Source organism: Microcebus murinus, chromosome 31 (assembly GCF_040939455.1).
Source record: "Microcebus murinus isolate Inina chromosome 31, M.murinus_Inina_mat1.0, whole genome shotgun sequence".
NCBI lineage: Eukaryota > Metazoa > Chordata > Mammalia > Primates > Cheirogaleidae > Microcebus > Microcebus murinus.
Genome location: NC_134134.1, coordinates 3,366,358 through 3,384,903, shown reverse-complemented (window position 1 = coordinate 3,384,903; position 18,546 = coordinate 3,366,358). Strand labels below are relative to the sequence as shown.

At 37.6% G+C, this 18,546-nt stretch overlaps 1 protein-coding gene across 1 annotated transcript in view; it reads left to right on the top strand.

The window, feature by feature from the left end:
• Window positions 1–18,546, top strand: part of LOC142865689 (uncharacterized) — a 213,598-nt gene that overhangs the window by 67,954 nt on the left and 127,098 nt on the right. The window contains 1 exon segment of the mRNA XM_075998877.1: window positions 2,402–2,409. Coding sequence (XP_075854992.1) covers window positions 2,402–2,409 — 8 coding nt within the window.

The window sequence follows — 18,546 nt, the reverse complement described above, 5'->3', positions numbered from 1 at the left end:
GTTGCCCAGGATAGAGTGAGTGCCGTGGCGTCAGCCTGGCTCACAGCAACCTCAATCTCTGGGGCTCAGGCGATCCTCCTGCCTCAGCCTCCCGAGTAGCTGGGACTACAGGCATGCGCCACCATGCCCAGCTAATTTTTTTTTTGTATATATATTTTTAGTTGCTCAATTAATTTATTTCTATTTTTGGTAGAGACGGGGTCTCGCTCAGGCTGGTTTCGAACTCCTGACCTTGAGCAATCCGCCCGCCTCGGCCTCCCAAAGTGCTAGGATTACAGGCGTGAGCCACTGCGCCCGGCTGAGGATGGTTTTATATCAGGATTCTCACATCTGTTCCACTGGTCAATATTCCGATTTTTGTGCCAATACCATATTGTTTTAATTACTATAGCTTTGTAGTATAGTTTGATATCTGGCATATTAATGCCTCCCATTTTGTTTTTGTTGCCTAGAATTGCTCTTGATATTCGAGGTCTTCTTTGGTTCCATACGAAGCATAAAATTATTATTTCTATGTCTGTGAAGAATGCTGATGGGATTTTAATAGGTATTCCATTGAATCTGTAGATCAGTTTGGGTAGTATAGACATTTTGATGATATTGAGTCTGCCGATCCACGAGCATGGTATGGATTTCCATCTGTTTACATCCTCTGCTATTTCCTTCCTCAGTGTTTCATAGTTCTCCCTGTAGAGGTCTTTTACGTCCTTGGTTAAGTATATTCCTAGGTACTTTATTTTCTTTGTTGCTATTGTGAAGGGAATTGAGTCTTTGATTTGGTTCTCAATTAGATTGTTGTTGGCGTATATGAATGCCTCTGATTTCTGTGTGTTGATTTTGTATCCTGAGACTTTACTAAATTCATTGATCAGTTCCAGGAGTTTCTTGGTTGAATCCTTGGGGTTTTCTAGATATAATATCATATCATCAGCAAACAGTGAAAGTTTGATTTCTTCTGCCCCTATTTGGATACCTTTGATTCCATTTTCCTGTCTGATTGCTGTAGCCAAGCCTTCCAGTACTATGTTGAACAGAAGTGGAGATAGTGGGCAGCCTTGTATGGTTCCAGTTTTAAGTGGGAATGATTTCAATTTTTCCTCATTCAGTATGATGTTGGCTATGGGTCTGTCATATATGGCTTGTATCATTTTTAGGTATGTCCCTTCTATGCCTATTTTCTTAAGTGTTCGTATCATGAAAGGGTGTTGAATTTTGTCAAAAGCTTTTTCTGCATCTATTGAAAGAATCATGCGGTCTTTGTTTTTGCTTCTGTTTATGTGGTGAATTGCATTTATAGATTTACATATGTTGAACCATCCCTGCATCCCTGGGATGAATCCCACTTGGTCGTGGTGGATTATTTTTTTGATAAGTGTCTGGATTCGGTTGTTGAAAATTTTTGCATCTATATTCATTAGGGATATTGGTCTGTAGTTTTCTTTTTTTGTTGCATCCTTTCCTGGTTTTGGTATCAGAGTAATATTCGCTTCATAAAAGGTGTCAGGGAGGTTTCCGGTCTTCTCAATGTTGTGGAATAGTTTCTGCAAGATAGGTACTAGTTCTTCTGTGTAAGTATGGTAAAATTCAGGTGTGAAGCCATCTGGACCGGGACTTTTCTTTTTAGGGAGATTTTTAATTGCTGTTTCTATTTCAGCTTTGAGATTGGTCTGTTCAGGGAATCTATTTCTTCCTGGTTGAGCCTAGGGAGGCTGTGTGTTTCTAGAAATTTGTCCGTTTCCTCCACATTTTCTAGTTTGTGTGCATAAAGATTTTTGTATTATTCATAAATTGTATCTTGTATCTCTTTGGGATCAGTTGTGATATCTCCTTTTTTATTCCTGATTTCTCTTTTCTGCTTTTTGTTAGCTTAGCCAATGGTGTGTCAATTTTGTTTATTTTTTCAAAGAACCAACTTTTTGTTTTATTAATCTCCTCAATAGCTTCCCTGTTTTCAATTTCATTTAGTTCTGATTTGATCTTGTTGATTTCGCTTCTTCTGCTGGGTTTGGGGTTGGTCTGTTCTTCTTTTTCCAGCTCTTTGAGTCATTTCATTAGATTGTCTATTTGTGATCTTCTTGTCTTTTGGTTATAGGCATTTATGGAGATAAACTTTCCTCTCAGTACTGCTTTAGCTGTGTCCCAGAGAAGTTGATAACTTGTCTCTCCATTGTCGTTTTCTTCATAGAACTTTTTTATTTCCGTCTTGATTTCTTCATTTACGAAGTTAACATTTAGTAGGAGGTTGTTTAATTTACACGTTTTTGTGTAGAAAGGTGAGTTTCTGTTAGCGTTGATTTCTAGTTTTATTCCACTGTGATCTGAGAAGGTACATGGTATGATTTCTATTTTTTTAAATTTCTTGAGATTTTCTTTGTGTCCTAGGATATGGTCAATCTTAGAGAATGTCCCGTGAGCTGATGAGAAGAACGTATATTCAGTGGATTTGGGGTAGAATGTCCTGTAGATGTCTGTCAGACCCAATTGTTCTAGAGTTTGGTTTAAGTCCATTATTTCTTTATTAATTTTCTGTTTGGATGATCTGTCTCGTGCCGTCAGTGGGGTGTTGAAATCTCCGGCGATTATGGAGTTGCTATAAATCCATTTGCTTAGCTCCAGTAAGGTTTGCTTTATGAATCTGGGTGCACTTTGTTGGGTGTATATATATTTAAAATTGTTATCTCTTCTTGTTGGACTGTGCCATTCACCATTATATAATGACCCTCTTTGTCTTTCACTACTTTTGTTGGTTTAAAAACTAAATCATCTGAAATTAGAACTGTCACACCAGCCTTCTTTTGGCTTCTATTTGCTTGGAATATTGATCTCAACCCTTTTATTTTTAGAATATATACTTCCTTGCAGGTTAGATGTGTTTCCTGAAGACAGCATATACTTGGCCTGTATTTTCTTATCCATTCAGCCAGCCTATGTCTCTTGAGTGGAGAGTTTAAGCCATTCACATTTATTGAGAGAACTGATAGGTAAGGTAGATTACTGTTCATTCTGTTGGGTTGGATGTTGTTGTTATGATTTCTGTCTTGAGCCATTGTAATATATGGCCTTTAATATCTTTGGGTTTTGGTTGTTTTTATATTCGTGGGTTATTATTATCATGTTCCGTGCGTAACGCTGTTTTAAGTACTTCTTGTAGGGCTGGTCTTGTCTTGGTGAATTCTCTGAGCCTTTGCTTGTATGAGAATATTTTCATTTCTCCTTCATATACGAAGCTTAGTTTTGCAGCGAATAATATTCTAGGCTGGGCATTGTTTTGTTTCAAAAGAGTGAGAATGGGGCCCCAGTCTCTCCTTGCTTGTAAAGTCTCATTAGAGAAGTCTGATGTTATTCGAATTGGCTTTCCCTTGTATGTTACTTGCTTCTTTTATCTTACAGCTCTTAGAAGGGCCTCTTTAGTTGATACTTTGGTCAGTCTGATGACTGCATGACGTGATGTCTTCCTGTTTGCATTGAACCTCCCAGGGGTCCTGTGAGCTTCTTGAACTTGTATATCAAGATGTTGAGCAAGGCCTGGGAAATTTTCCTCTATTATATCTTCAAACAGCTTGTCCAACCCTTGAGTGTTGTCTTCTTCCCCTTCCTGTAATCCTATTACCCTCACATTAGGTTTCTTCACATAATCCCACAGCTCTTGTAGGCTTTGCTCTTTTTCTCTTGTTTCTCTGCTCTACTTCTGTGACTGATTTATTTAATTGGAGGGTGTTATCTTTAAGCTCTGAGATTCTTTCTTCTGTTTGATCTACCCTGTTCTTGAGACTTTCCACTGTATTTTGTAGTTCCTTGAATTGATTCTTCATTTCGAGGAGTTCGGTTACACTTTTCTTCATTGTGTCTATTTCTTTTCCCATATCCTGGAGGCTTTTTGTGGTTTCTTTGTGTTGGTTATTGAGTTGTTGTTGCAGCTGGGTGAGTGTTCTTATGATCCACATATGAAATTCCTCTTCTGTCATATTGGTTGCCTGATTTTGGTTGGTGTCCATTTCTAGGGGGCTGGTGCTCCTCTTTGGGGGTGTGTTTTCCGTTTGGTTCTTCATATTTCCTGAGTTCTTTCGCTGATTTATTCCCATGGCGATCAGTTGTTGTTTCTTTCCTTAGGTTATTGTTTGGGTATTCACATACCTTGTTTAGTTTCTGAGGCATTAGGTGGTGTCTGTGAGTGAAATTGGACCACTCCCTGTATATTGAATCAGTGGGTGCCGTGGAAAGGCTGTGCAAGATGCCGTCCCTGTCAGTAGGTGGCGTTTGTTTGGAGGAACAGGCTATACTGTTGATTTTGTGTCCTGTTAACAGCTCTTGTTCTGGACGGAGCTGGGTTGGGTAAGCCTGCCCTCAGGCCGTTAGCAGGGGTCAAAGTTCTGTCCTCTGCTTCCAGGGAAAGCTGTCAGGGTGGGGCTGGAATGGTCCCACTCAGCCGGAAAGTCTGTTTGTGGGGGTCGGGCTGTCTGAGACACGCAGTCTGGAGCAGGCCTCGCTTCTTTCCACCCTCCCCATTCTGCAGCTACTCCTGGGTCTCTGCCAGCAGGCCAGACCACAAGCCACCAGGCTTCCCCGGACTGTGATGCCGGCGAGGAGGTTCCCTGCACAGGAATGCCACCTGGGTTGGGTGCACGGCCTCCTCCTGGGAGGAGGATTGCCCTCTAGGACGCCGATCCACCCCTGGAGGCACACACACCTCAGTAGGCTGTTCACGTGTAACCCTTCTGTGCCCCGGGCAATGCTAGCCCTCGGTGCAGGGGATCTTGTCTGCAGGTCCGACCTCTGGGTCCCAGAGTTCAAACTGTATCCCCACCAGGGAGAGGATTTCCGGTCCCAATTCACCCACAGGGAGCCCAAGCTGGGTCTATGTCTCTCAGCCTCTGAGTCGGCACCGTTCTCCTGGGAACACGGTGCCAGCAGCACCTGGGAGGGCGGGCGGGTAGGGAGCTCACAGTCTGAGTTCCCCTAAGTCAGATGTAGGGTCCCAAATGGGAAGGTCCTGTTCCCTGGAGGTGCCTCTGGCTGGCGACTGTATTGTCTCTCTGGGCAGCCACGGGTAGGGTCGGCGGAGGGGAGGAGGAGGCAATATGGCGCCTGCCACGCGGCTCGGATCTGTGCACACGGAGGTGCCCGGAGGAAGTTGGGAACCTGGTGCCACGTCTGCTACAGGCTCACCGCTGGCTGGTGGCGGCAGCGGTCTCTGGGCTGGTGTCCCCAGGTCTCTCCACCCACTGGGGAGCCCACCAGCAGTCCCAAATGCAGGGGAGGGGAAACAGCAAATCCACCTACCCTTTCCGCTGGTCTCTGGGCTGCTCCGGTGGTCTCAGCCTCCAGTTCTCCTCCGCAGCCTCCTCCCGTGGAGTCTCCTGGGGTCTCAGGTACCCCTCCTTCCGGCCCTTGTCCGCTGTATGCTCGTCTTCTTGCTTCTTTCCTCTAATTTCTGCTAGAATCTGTCTTTTCTACAGAGACACTCTGTCTGGCCATCTTGCTCCGCCCCCATTTTTTTACTTTAAAATTGTAACACACTCATTAATTTTATTTCATCAGAATTTGTATCATTGGAGTGTAGGTTCTTATCAAATAATCAACAGGTGTCCTGAAAATTTCATCAAATTATAGGAGCTCCCTCTAAGAAACCCCATGGGGGAGGGTGAACTGCAATGCAGATTAAAGATAATGACATATTAATTACCCTTAGCACACCCTAGGTCACATTGTAAATATTATTATGCCTTGGCTAGGGAAACACTAGATTGATAAAGCATTCCCTCCATCCTCAGGTGTAGAAGTGACTCAGGGTAGAACTAAGGGTGGAGCAGCACTGAAATCGAATGGCAGCCTTATCCATCTCCCCAGGTGGAGCAATTGCTGGAAACAGCACCAAAACAGGGCACCATTGTCCCGAGAAGAGCCAGAGATCCAAACTATCTGCCTAAGATATGTATATCCTTTTGAACATTTTTAAAAGTTTTTTTTTATTATAACAAAAGATTTTTCTGAAACTGAAAAACATCTCTTTGAAATAAAACATCAAGGAAGTTAGGTCCCTATCCCACAATTTTCATAGGAAGATGTGATCCTATCTTCAGTGAGCATCTAGATTAAAGTTACAAAATTATCTCCTCCTGCATTGACTTCAGACGCATGTATTTTATTTGAATTTAACCAATTACCAAAAAAAGAAAGTCTCACTGATAACCAAGTAAGTTTAGGGTGCACCGTTTATGACAAATATTGCTGTACAGTCTTCTTTCTTCACAGAAAATTAATATTTATGTAGATAACATATATGTAAAAGTTAGGATTTGCTTAGCTATGTACAGTAGCAACTTTGTGTGTGCCTTTGAAATGTCTCAGTGGATTGGAACTGTGCATATCACATTCTGCTTTAATTGAGTAATAAAAGAGTATTCTTTCAATTCTCTTTTATCTTTGTGGAGAGGTTTTCTTAGTTGGAGACTTTTGATATTTCCTGAACACTTTCCAGAATTAAAAATGCAACATAAACATAAAATGTGCCCACCACTTCTAAATTAGAAGGACTTTGAACACTAGATTCCTTCTTGAGCTTCCAGTCTGTAACCTGCAAGTCTGCAGCACAGAGCTTCACTGTCCCCACATCTGCACACAGTAAGTGCTCTAGGCCTCTGTGGTGTCTACTGTCCCTCCGGAGCATACTTAGACCAGATTCCTGTGAATACACTCTCATAGGATAAAAATCAGTAGTTCTATCCTTTCTCTAAATGCATCTCACATCTTTAGAACTGAAATGGATTCAGAGACCATGGGGCTCAGACAGAAATGGGAACAAAATACTGTGCACTTTGTGTGACACATAAACTCCATTTCTGCTTTCTGTTTTGCCCAAATGCCAGGTAGTGTGCATGAGTGCTACTGAATCCATGCCTCTTTAGAGACCTAAATCTGCAGATTTGAATTCTGAATGAAAGGTCTAAGGTTCCTCAAGATGCATTAGACAGGTTCCAAAGAGGAATTTCTCTTCCTGTTTTCCTTCCCTCTCTGCAAAAGCAAAGGATACACAAGTGTATACACACGTATACACACGTTGTATACACATGTTGTGTATCCTTTGCTTTTACAGAGAGGGAAGGAAACTAGACCTGGCCTCAACCTAGAATTCGCAAGACAGGGACATACTCTGGAATAAGTATGTACCAAAAACTCAGGGGAGACATATGCTGCAGTGTTAGAGATCAACATGGACTTGTAAGTTGAGTTTGAAAAAACCTTTTTGGGGTGAGTGTAGACAATTTTCTAGATCTTCTGGAAGGTCGTATTATAATGTCTTATAATGTCTTGTATTATAATGTCTTGTGTAATGTCGTATTATAATTGTGTTAGAAGAATAGAAAGGCTGACACCACATCTAAAATTTTCTGTAAATTATTGGACACTTAGTACTCACCTTTTCTGGCACAGCAAGGATTAAATCACACAATGTAGAGTCTTCTTTACAGTACAACATACTATACTTCTGAGCACATAGCACATGCTCAGTAGACATTGCATTATGCTGCTCTTCACTTTGGAAATTAAGTATATGTTGTGATGAGTGTAGGGCAAAAGGCAGTATGTATGCTGTGCTTGCTGCCTTTACCTGAGTTCCAATAATAATGGATCTAGATTGAACAACATCACCACTAAAAGAGGACGTGTCAAAGAACCCAATTAATGTCCCTCTTCCACACCACCAGACCACATTTCTTAGAGTGAGGCGCACAGTACCACATGATTTATATTCACAGTGATGTGTCAGAGACAATTTTAAGATAATTACCTCTCAGACCAGGCTTTCAGTTAGGATAACCTGGATAGATTGAAGAAACACCATCACCTGCCTGTTGGGCTAGGTGGGAACATCCATGTGGTTTTAATTGTGCCCCACAAAATTCTAATTTGATACCAGCATCAAGCATTAGGACTTCTGCATATATTCTTGTGAATTGAGTTTAGCCTTTGTTCTAGAGGGAAGTCACAGGTTCTGCTCTCTTGGGTTTGGTATAGGCAGATCAGTTTGGTACAGATTCCCATTCCTGTAGCAGAATCTCCTGGCACCTGTAGCAGGGGGAGGTAACCAGAAGAAAAGACAGAAGAACCTCACTTTTTGGTCTCCATAAAGGAGCTGATCATAGCTGAATCTTTTTTCTGTCTAAGAACAAGTGAGTGTAGCCGTTCTGCATTTTATGTTCCTCCTGCTTGTGAATATTGTGGAAACAAGGGAAAAAATTGTGCTGACTCCCTTAAGCGTAGTCTGAAGATTTAATTATAATTGTTCTACACAATCTCACCTGAAAAGGAATTTCAGAGTAGGAGAAGAGGGAGAAGAAATGGCTGATTTTCAGGTAAGTGTGTCCTAATTTAGGGGTTGTGTCTACTCTTTCTCCTAGAAAGTCATGTAGAACTTTAGTTTTTTGAACTTGTAAAATTTACTTCTTTACTTCTGATGTATATGCCTAAAATGTTTTGTAACTACATGTTTTTCTTTATTCTTATGATAGTCAAGGAGCTCTGGAAAATCCTTCCTCCCTATACAACAGAACCTGCTCTATATTCTCTCCCACAAGCTTCTTACTACAATAACCAAATTTCATAAGAACTGTATGACATGTAATATTGAAAATGTTCCCATTGTGACAGGTCAAGATAGAATAGTGTGAATGTCTGAGATTCGTCCTGGGGATGGGATAGAGTCTTTGGATTTGAGTGAGGAAGAGAAACATGTACTCTCAATGTTTGATCTGGATGCTTCATTAGCTCTACATAAAATATCATTAGGACAATTTAGAAAGAGGATAGCATTGATTGAAAAGAATAATTATGGAGAAAAGAGAAAATAGAAGAGTTGCTCAGTATGATGCTAAAGTATTTACATACATTATTAAAGATAACAAAATATAGGAAGTATCTGTATCTGAAATTTGCATAAATTGATGATTCTTCATGGTTACATATTGTTGGCGACTACCATCCCAGCAGTGATTTGTGTCCTCCTCTTTGCAACGATGCCTAACACCAATCTGTGCAGCTAAAGTTATGTTAATTTCATTCACTTGCTTAAGATGCTCTCTGACAGATTCATCCAATATAAAGTTAATTGTTTTTTTTTTCTTTATTGTTAAGTGTCTTGTGGAGATTTATTGACTGATGTGCATGAGCCATCATATTAAATCCGGAAGCTCTAATTTCTTCTTATAGCTTTCTTTGAAAAATGAGGGCTATTATCTGTGTTCTGTTCAGATGAACTGAGATAAATTCAAAGTCTACCACTTACAGGATATTGACAAAATACTCTTTTTAGGCAAGAAGCATTGTAATCAGTAGTTATATTATGTGACATGCTGAGATTCAGACCACACACCATATCTACTGAATCAGTCTGTATTTAAAAAAAAAATCTCCACTTCTTTATTGTACTGATCAAAATTATGTGATGCTTTCTAAATCTCTATGTTTCCCTATATGAGAAATATGCACAATTTATTGATATGATGTAAATGTAGCACCCATAAATTTATATTACTGTAGTGAGGCCCTTAATTTTGTATTAAATACTTTATCATCCAAATCAATCATATGCACACAGTTTCATACATCTTTTCTGATCCTCTTTCCTGTGAATAAGAGAATATGTTCAAGAATATCAATATGCTAAAAAATATCTTATTGGATAAGTGTAGTCACTCATATGTCAGAAACAGTTCTCATAACTTATTTTCCTCGTAGTCAAATTAAGAACTCTCTCTATGGCCACTTGGGAAATATGTGTCTTTTTACAGGAGATGGTGACATTCCAGGATGTGGCTGTAGAATTCTCTCCAGAGGAGTGGGCATGCCTTGACAATGCTCAGCGGAATTTGTATAGGGATGTGATGTTGGAGAACTATGGAAACCTGGTCTCCCTTGGTGAGGATCACTTATGTACAGAATTCCTATTCCACATTAAGGTCATTAATTTATTTTTGTAGGTAGTTTCTTAAAAGTTTCTACTTTATATGAATGAATTGTATATCCCTGCTTGTAAAGAAAATTTGAAGTTTTGGGTGTACAAAATGAAATCATTAGATGTCTCATGTTATCTTGACATTTCCTTTTCATGGGCTGATATGTATATTTCATACTAGATTAGTAGTTACTCTAGAAATCAGGGTATATAGTTCTTGCCTGCAAGTTAGAATAGAATTTCCACCTCTTATTTATTTGGTGCTAGTGGGAATTGGTGCTCTAGTCATAAATTAGAAATAAATTTTTATCATTCTACAAGGTCTGTGAGAAAACAATATCTTGCAAAGAAATTTGTAGAATATTCTATAGTGTTCTCTCTGCTAAGGATAATACTGCATTAGTAATTGGAAAGACTTCAGCAAGACTCATGTGAATTTTTTTTTTTTTTTTTTATAAAACAGGTCTTGTTGTCTCAAAGCCAGAGCTGATCACATGTCTGGAGCAAAGCATAGAGCCCTGGATTATGAAGAAAGAGGAAACAACAGCCAAATATCCAGGTAGGTGTGATTCAGTGAAGCAGATAACAAATGTTTGAGAGGTAAAGCTCAAGGAGGAAGGCAGATATTAAAAAGTGGCTTGGAATATTCTGCTGTGTTGGCAATGATTTTTAGAAGCCTGTGTATGTTTCTCTTTAACTTACAGAAGGACATCTTCTGTCCTTTGCTCTTAAACTCTCTACAAAGTCTACCCATGCACTGATTTTCCTTAGAATTCAGTAAGAGCCAAACTTCTTGTCATGGCTTATAAGGGACTCTATTATCTGTCTGTATTTCTATTGCATGTGGGGATATGAGAATATCTGTACATATTTTGAAGACCTCTACATTAAACCATCTTTTGACAGAGTTTTGCTCTGCTGCCCCTTCTGGAGTATAGTGGCTGATCATAGCTCACTGCAACCTCAAACTTCTGTGCTCCAGGGATCCTACTACCTCAGTTTTCTAAGTAGCTAGGACTAACTATGTTCAGGAGTTACCATTGCAAGCTATTTTTTGTTATTAATAGTTTTTTGAAAAAATGGAATGTCCTTATGTTGCTTGGGCTGGTTTCAAGATTCTGGCCTCAAGCGTTCCTCTTTCCTTGGCCTCCCAAAGTGCTGGGATTATAAGTGTGATCCACCATACCCAGCTCCATGTTTTAAGTTCCTTTGGTTGCCTCATAACTGTAATTTATAAAGTGGAATATTAGAGATATTAGGATTTGTTTCAGTCATGCTAGAAACACTAGGGACAGATGTTCATATTGTCTGCATCATAATTTCCAATACCAAGGTTTCAGAGGCAATCCTACAGAAATTCAGACTCATTAATTTTATACAAATACATAGCCTCTTCCTAAACATAAGAAAATCTAATGTTATTTCACTTCTAAATATCCTTTTTTCTAGTAGAAAATAAGAGTAAAATTACAACTTTTTTAGACCATAGTTTCCAAGCAGTAATATAGTTTATTTTGCATACTCACCTCATAGAATTCTTAAACATACTGTCCCATTGAGTGCTTCAAATTGCTAAATATGTTTATAATCACAATTGATACATAGTATTTTGATAACTTATATTTTGTAATTTCCCCCTAATTAGTACCATCAGGAATGTATGATTCCTATGTGCATATGTGTGCGTATATATGTGTCTGTGTGTGTGTGTATTTGTGTGTGTGGTGTGTGTGTCTAACAGGTGTACTTTTACACAAATAAGAATTGTATAACTGTATACATTTATTTTTTATGCAGTAATGATTTGATGTGTGTATACCTTGTAAAATAATAGAGTTAAAGTGATAAACATATCCATCATCTCTCACATTTATAATTTATTTATAGTGAGAACATTTACTTATAGTGAGGTCTATGTTCTTAACAAGTTTCATGTATATAAATTATTTTTAATAACTGTAACCATGATGCTGTGCATTAGTTCTCCAAGAATTATAACTAAAAGTTATTTCCCTTAAACATCTGCCCACTTTTCTTGCCTCTGCACTCTGGAAACCAATGTTGTACTATTTATTTTTATAAGTTCAACTTTTTTATATTACCTATAGCAGTATTTATGTTTCTGGGAATGGCTTATTTTACTTAGCATAATCCCTACCATGTCCATACATGTTGTTGAAATGGCAGGATATTTATCATTTTTATGACTTAATAATATTCTATTGTATGTGTTTGTATACTCATTTTTTAGTCTTTTCATCATAAACAGTCATTTAGTTTGTTTCCATTTTATTGGCACATGTGCATAATGCTGTGATATACATGGAGGTGCAGAATCTTCCTAAGATACTGATTTTACATCTTTGGTTATACTCATAAGTAGAATTGATGGATGATAAGGCTATTGTCTTTTTTACAATTGTTAATGAATCTCTATGATGACAGTACCAATTTACAATCAATAACAGTGTACAGGGATTGCTTTCCTGCACACTCTTGCCCACACTTGTTATGTCTCTTCTTTTGGACATTACCCATATTAACAGTTGGGAGGGGATACCTTAACAAAATTTTGATTTGTGTTTGCATGACGTTGTAGTGATGCTGAGTTTTTCTTCATGTTGCTTGTTGTAAACTTATAGGTTTTCTGTGAGAAAAATCTACACAATATTTTTCTTGTTTTTGATTGGGTAATGATGTTGAAGATAATATTGTTTTTGCTTTTGATTAATAGGAGTTTCCTTTATATTTTGGGCATTAACATATTATAGAATATAAAGTGTGAAAATATTTTCTCCTATCTTAAGTTTTCTTATTTTTTTTCTTTTCCTTGCTGTACAGAGGACTTGAACTTTTATGCAGCTCATATTTTTTATATTTTTTCCAGTGCTTATTTTGTCATATATATCCCCCCCAAAGAAAAACAAAAAACAAAAAACAAAATTTCAAGACATATATCATGGTTGTTCCATATTTCTTCTTTTCACTTATGCTTTTTTTTAAAGAAACATTACAGTTTTAAGTGTACCATTGAAATATTTAATACATCTCAAGTTAGTTTTGGTGTATCATGTAAGAAAAAATAGTCTACTTTTATTAATTTGTTTGTGGGTATCCAGTTTTCCAGCACCAAGCATTGAAGACACCATACTTCCTACATTCACATTGCTAGTGCCATAGATAAAGATTAGTTACCTTATATGTTTCCATTAATTTCTGAGCTCTCCATTCTCTTCCTTTTTGTGCTTTTTTAATACTCATATTTTGTTGTTTTTATTACTGTCATCTTGACATACACTTAAAAATCATAAAGTGTGATGCCAGAACCTTTTCTCTTCTTTCTAAACATTGTTTTGGCTCATCAAAGTATTTGTGATATGGTACAAATATTAGGAATTTTTTTGTTGATACTATGTGTAATACCACTAGAATTTTGATAGGGAGTAGATTGAATGTATGCATTGTTTTGGATAATATCTTTCTATTTACTCATGTCTTATTCAATTTCCTTTATTAATATCTTCTAGTAGTGAGTGCAAAGGATCTTTTTTACCACTTGGTTAAATTTATATCTTAGAAATCTATTATCTTGATGCTATTGTAATTGACAGTGTTTTCTTTACTTAATGGATAGTTTGCTAGTGTATAGAAAAACAACTGATATTTGCATGTAAATTTTATGTCCTGTGAATAGCTGAGTTGTTTTACTACTTTATAATTTTTTTTCTATCTTCTTTATGGTTTTTGATATATAAGATAATGTCATCTGCAAACAGTGTTAGTTTTACTCTTCTGTTTATAATTTGAGTGGATTCTTCTTATGTTGTTGCCTAAAATTTCTGATTAGATCTTGTAGTAATATGATAAAATAGATGTGTTAAGAGTCGTTGCATATTATCTTTATATTGGTATCTGTGCATGTGAAGGATTACTTTTCCAGTTTTTATAAAGTGATTTCGGAAAGTAAAGATGTTTTCTTTAGGGTTCTGGGTTTTCAATGGATAGTTGCTGTAGCTCGGTAACAAGACTGCCCCTTGCTCTGCAGTGGAGTCTGCGTTTGGTGTGCTAGTTCTGAAGCACTTGGGCCACTTTCAATCCTCTCTTGTTTCTGGGTAAACTGCATTCCTTCAGGAGTTTGATCTGTATGACACCAATTAGGGCCTGGTTGTATAGTGACTCTGCATATGGTGGGGCTGATACCAGCTGTGTGGGTGGGTGTGGCTACTAATGAGTACCTTGGAAGTTACCCTTCAGTTCACCATGTGGATCTACATACTAAGAAAACTGGACATGGACTGTAGTTGAGACTGCTGTAGCAGAGTCACAGGTCTGCTTCACAGATGATAGCAAGACCAAGTAATACAGGCCTGCCTTCATGGCTGCACATAGGTGTGTCTCTCCTAAAGTCACTGGATGAGCAGTACCACTCCAACTTTGTCACAGGGAACCATTGGAACCTCTGCGCATTCCTGTTGGTTGACTCATGTTATAGTCTGTAGTGAGGACAAGGAGTCCTTAATTTTGCCAACTGGATGAGAACCTGAATATTGAAAATGACTTCCTAGATCTGTGGTACCTCTATGGTTTAATGACCATCCATTTAAGTCCCCAAATTCACATAAATGTAATTTTCCGTGGATAGCTACCAAATTTTTGTTTTTTGGGATAAAACAACTGGATATTTTCCACCCGACCATATTGCTCATTTGATTCTTTTTTTTTTTTTATTTTGGCATATTATGGGGGTACAGATTTTAAGGTTTCAATAAATGCCCATTTCCCCCCCTCCCCCCAAAAGTCTGAATCTCCATCATGACCATCCCCCAGATGGTGCACATCTCACTCATTATGTATGTATATACCCGCCCCTCTCCCCCCTCCCACCTGCCCAATACCCTATTACTGTAGTACCTATGTGTCCACTTAGGTGCTACTCAGTTAATACCAGTTTGCTGGAGAATATATCTGGTGCTTGTTTTTCCATTCTTGAGATACTTCACTTAGTAGTATGGGTTCCAGCTCTAACCAGGAAAATATAAGATGTGCTAGATCACCATTGTTTCTTAGAGCTGAATAGTACTCCATGGTATACATATACCACATTTTATTAATCCATTCTTGGATTGATGGGCACTTGGGCTGTTTCCACAGCCTTGCAATTATGAATTGTGCTGCTATAAACATTCAAGTGCAGGTGTCTTTTTTGTAGAGTGTCATTGGATCATTTGGGTAGATGCCCAGCAATGGGATTGCTGGATCAAATGGTAGATTCACTTGTATCGCTTTAAGGTATCTCCATATTGCTTTCCACAGAGGTTGAACTAGTTTGCAGTCCCACCAGCAGTGTAGGAGTGTTCCTCTCTCTCCGCAACCACGCCAGCATTTATTGTTTGGAGATTTTTTGATAAAGGCCATTCTCACTGGGGTTAAGTGATATCTCATTGTGGTTTTAATTTGCATTTCCCTAATGATTAGGGATGTTGAGCATTTTTTCATATGTTTGTTAGCCATTCTTCTATCTTCTTTAGAAAAATTTCTGTTCAAGTCCTTTGCCCACTTTTTAATGGGGTTATTTGATTTTTCCTTCCTGATTTTCATGAGTTCTAAGTATATTCTAGTTATCAGTCCCTTATCGGATGCATAGGATGCAAAAAATTTTCTCCCATTCTGTAGGTTGTCTGTTTACTTTCATGATTCTTTATGTATTTTTAAGTTTTGATCTGTTCCATGTCTATGTCTTATAATATTAGAATCCAAGGTTGAGAAAAAAATGGGAGCATTTCAATTTCTCTACATTGTCAACCTATGTATGTATGTGTATATATATTTACTTATTTAAAACTTCTCAATGTAATGGATGTGAGGTAATATCCCATTGTGATGTTGCTTGCATTTCTCTAAAGATTAATAATTTTGAGGACCATTTCAAATTCTGTTTGGCCATTTGTATATCTGCTTTTCAGAAATGCCAGATCAATCCATTGTCCATTATTTAATCAAGTCATTCATTTTTGTTGTTGAGTTGTAGTCATTTTTATATATTGAGGATGTAATCTATTATGGTTAAGTGGGCTTCATCCGAGAGATGTAGGCATGGTTAAACATAGGCAAATCCATAAGTGTAATTATATACATAAAAGGAAAGTAAAAACAAAGACCATATAATATTCTCAAGAGACCCAGAAAAAGCATTTAACAAAATCAGGCCTCTTTGGTGTAAGAATGCTTAACAAGATAGGCATTGAGGGGACTTACCTCAAAATGATAAAGGTCGTATATGACAAACCCCCAGTCAATCTCACACTGAACAGAGAAAATGTGAAAGCATTCCTGCTTATAAACAGATAATATATCCCTTTAAGTTATTGTAAACATAGTACTTGAAATCATTGCCAGAGCTTCTGGCAAGGGAAAGAAACTAAGGGAGTCTCAATCAGAGCAGAAGAGGTCAAACCATCACACTTTACAGATTAATGGTCTCAGAAAACACCAAAGAATCTGCCAAAAGCTACTGGAGTTGATAAATAAGTTCAGCAAAGTCTCAGGTTACAAAGTCAATGTACACAAATCAGGAACTTTCTCATAGGCCAACAACTGTGAAACTGAGAACCAAATCAAAGATGCATGCCTTTCATAATTGAAACAAAGCAAATGAAATACTTAGGAATATATTTACTAAGGATGAGAAGGACTTCTACAGGGAGAATTATAAAACACTGAGGAAGGAAATAGAAGAGAATAGAAACATACGGAAAAGCATCCCATGGTCAAAGATAGGCAAAATCAACATTGTTAGAATATCTATACTACCCAAAGTAATCTACAGATTGAATACAATTTGTGTTAAACTAATAACATCATTGTTTACAGATTTAGAAATGTAATTCTATACTTCATATGGTACAAGAGAAAGCCCCATAAAACAAAAACGACACTGAGGAACATGAACAAATTGAGAGGCATCCGTTTACTAGACTTTCAGCTATAGTACAAGGCTATCGTAACCAAAACAGCATGGCATTGTCACAAGAACAGGAAATAGAACAAAGGAACAGAACTGAGATCACAGATATAAAACCATCCTCATATAGCCATAGAATAGCAGACAAGAGCGTGTACAGGGGAAAGAAATCCCTTTTGAATAAATGGTCCAGTGAAAATTGGATAGCCACATGTAGAAGAGTGAAACAGGATCCACACCTCTCATCTCTCACAAAAATCAACTCACAATGGATGAAAGACTTTATCCTATGGCATAAAACCATAGAATTTTAGAAGAAACTGTTGAAAATGCTCTTACATACTTAAGCCTAGACAAAAAATTTAGGAAGAATACCCCCAAATCAATCACACCACCAACAAAAATAAATAAATCAGGCCTCATCATACTAAAAAGTTCCTACACAGCCATTAAAAGTATAACTAGAGCAAGCAGACAACCTAGAGAATGGGAGAAAATATTTGCATGCTATATATTCAATATATTGCTAATAGCTAGAATTTATACATAAGTCCAGGAACTCAGTAAGATATAATCAAACAACCTGATTAAAAGCGTGCCAATATATGAACAGAAAGTTTGAAAAAGGACATGTACTATGGCCAAGAAGCATATGAAAAAAGTGTGTATATCTCTATTCATCAAGGAAATGCAAATGAAAACCAAAGCGAGATATCTCTCTACTCCAGTGAAAATGGCTTTTATCAATAAGCCCAAAGTAAGTGTAGGTGTGGATATAGAGAGGTAGGAAGACTTATATACTACTAGTGGGACTGCAAACTGGTACAATCTCTCTGGAAAGTTATATGGAGACACAGGAAAGTACTAAATTTAGAACATCCATTTGATCCAGAAATCCCACTACTTGCTATCTAACCAATGAAAAAACATCATCCTATAATAAATACATCTGCACTTGAATGTTTATAACATCAAAATTTACAATTGCAAAGAGGTAGAAACATCCTTAGTACTTATAAATACATTAATATAAATATATCTATAAATAAATATAAAATGTGATATATGTATACCATGGAGTACTACGGAGCCTCAAATTCAGTGGCTAAATGACACCCTTTTATATTATCCTTCATTGTGCTGGAGGCCTTTCTTTAAAGTAAACTATCACAAGAATGGAAAAACAAGCACCCCAAATAGTCCCTATCAAATTGTTACCAATCGATCAACACATATGTGAACAAATGGAAGTAAATTTCAGTGGGTATTGGGCTGTTGAAAGGGGGAGAAGGTGTTGGGAAAATCCACTCCTAATGAGTGTGGTACACACGATCTGTGGATGGGCACAGTTGTAGCTCTGATCAGTCGATGCAAAAGCAACCTACATATTCTAAATGATTCACTCCCATAATATTTTGAAATTAAAAAAACAATTTTGTAATATGTAAGAAAGTTTTGAAAAGTTCATCTCTATATCTCTTTAAGATATTCTTTTTATTTTAATTATTGTAAAATCACAAAAATTGAAAGCTTAATTACTTTTAGTTGTTAACATCAGTCATGTGAGCTATATTTACATCATCATGTACTATATTGTCTGGAATGTATGTACTAAGTAAATTTGAATTTCAGT